At 37.8% G+C, this 2,283-nt stretch overlaps 1 protein-coding gene across 3 annotated transcripts in view; it reads left to right on the forward strand.

The window, feature by feature from the left end:
* Nucleotides 1–2,283, forward strand: part of LOC106867276 (serine dehydratase-like) — a 24,242-nt gene that overhangs the window by 12,678 nt on the left and 9,281 nt on the right. For all 3 annotated transcript variants that reach the window (XM_014912113.2, XM_014912121.2, XM_052970689.1), the window contains one exon: nt 590–629. In XM_014912113.2, coding sequence (XP_014767599.1) covers nt 590–629 — 40 coding nt within the window. The remainder of the gene's footprint in view (nt 1–589; nt 630–2,283) is intronic.

Below are 2,283 nucleotides of genomic sequence, written 5' to 3' on the forward strand. Positions count from 1 at the left end.
TGTGTGTGTGTGTGTGTGTGTGTGTGTGTGTATATATCCCTTCCTTCTTCTTATACCATTCTTCTATTTTAAATCCAATGTAACTCAATTCATCTGTACCCATCCATGAACTTCTCCAACGTACTGTTTTTTTATTATCGACAATTGTCTATAATTACAGGATTTCGCAACTCTTAATGAAGAAAGATAATAGTAATAGAAAATTGTAGTGATGCTTCATTCTCTAACCAGACGGGCATATAACAACATAAGAGCCAAAACTCGGGATCTTTAGCGAGACACAAACCTATATGTATGGATGTACCTGATGAGACCCAGACTTCAAAATTCACGCAAAACAACATGTTGAAACGAGTCCCACCCATAAGGGACAGTAACAAAATGGGTCGAAACGACTCTTGTACGAAATAAAGATGAATACCAAATTCATCTTCTCGTTGCTTAAGCACGCACAGATACACACAAGCACGTGCGCGCAGGTACACTCACATACACAAACACACACATACACGCATACATGTGTACGTGCGTGCAGACACACACAGTTTTATGTCTATATGATTATATAGTTCGTCTTTTATTCCATTAGGCCTTGTCCACATTCACCCATTTGATCACCCTGATATTTGGTAAGTACCAACAATTTTTCTATTTGGGGCAATTTACTATCATCGCTTGATTGATTTTTGTCTGACACAGTGAAGATTCAATAATGCACTCAACCACACAAATGCACACATAAACACACACTCATTTAAATAAGTACCAGTTACGCACTGGGGTTGGTATTATCGACTTAATCCGTTTGTCTGTCCTTGTTTGTCCCCTCTGTGTGTAGCCTCTTGTGGGTAGTAAAGAAATAACACAATCTACTTAATAGTAATAATCTATTTGACAGTATATGTTACTACTGTTGTTGTTTAACCCCAGGACAGCCGTAACCAGTAGCGGGACTTTTTATAAAAGATGTTCTAGACAGTGTTTTGTTTCAAACATTGAGTATCTAGGACTTCTTTATCCGATGTATCAATTCCTTTTAAAAGAGCAGTTTGAGAATTTATGATAAAGTTAAATCCAAAGGCAAACTCCTACCCTGTTATTTCTAAAAATTATGGGTTCTAGTCCCACATGAACCCCAGCAACACATCGCACAAGACATCGCACATCACACATCTTTTGAACATTCCATTCATTTCATTCTCCCCTTTTACCTGGGTATCGGCAACAAAGACACCCTGTTACTCAAGCTCAAAATTTCCTTATCGCACTCCTATAATTTCATCTGCTTCTTCTATCGCTCCCCGAACTCCACTAATTACCGACACTTATTCGATCATCTCACCACACTCTCTTCTCTTAAATCTTAAATCTTCGGTAGTTTCAGTATTTACAACACATCGTGATTATTGCACTCGTCCCAGGCCATCACTGCTGGTACAGGAACTGACTTGATTTGTCATCCTGAACTTTCTACAACAATTACTTTCGTGCAACTCGCAAGACATATTTTTGGTTGACACAGAGAACACTCCAAATATTTATCGCTTGCGCTCACCTCCAAGCCTAACTAACAATGACTGTTCATACAACTACCAGATCGTCCTGACCACAGGTTAATCACCTCAACTCCGCATACTACACAACACTTCCCAATGGAAATCTTCAGCACTTCGAGTCAACTAACTGATTGGGTCTAATTCAATTCTACACTAAATATTCAGATTGTTCCTGTACTTCACTTTTGACATATCATAGACTAATAAACAGATAAACAAAGTCATCCTCTTTGACACGTCGCTCTACATCCCTCAAATTTTAAAACACATAGGTCTAAGTTTACCAAACAGTTCGCTTACAATACCGGAAAAATGTCGGGAAAAATTTATTCACACTACCAACTGGAAAAATTTTTACCTAACCCCGCAATTCATGAACAACTGTTCACAGAAGCACACAAAGTCTCGAAGAACAGAATATTTGCCATATAATTAGTTGATTTTTTTTTTTTTGACAATATAAATAATGCAGGTTGAAGTAAGTGTGGTTTTTGAAATAAACTAGTGAAATACATTATCTGGAGGCATCTATACATCAACACACTGGGTTTTAGGTTTAAACTCCACTTGGCTTTTGTACTGAAATATTTGTCTTCTCTTAAAATACAGCTGTGTGCCTTTATATTCAACACGTTCCTCCTTTGACAGCACGCTTAGTGCGTGATTATACGTTTCTTCATTGTTTTGACTTTGTCTCTAGTTTTCGATCTCTCTCTCTCTCTCTCTC

The sequence above is a fragment of the Octopus bimaculoides genome, chromosome 9 (assembly GCF_001194135.2).
Source record: "Octopus bimaculoides isolate UCB-OBI-ISO-001 chromosome 9, ASM119413v2, whole genome shotgun sequence".
Lineage (NCBI taxonomy): Eukaryota > Metazoa > Mollusca > Cephalopoda > Octopoda > Octopodidae > Octopus > Octopus bimaculoides.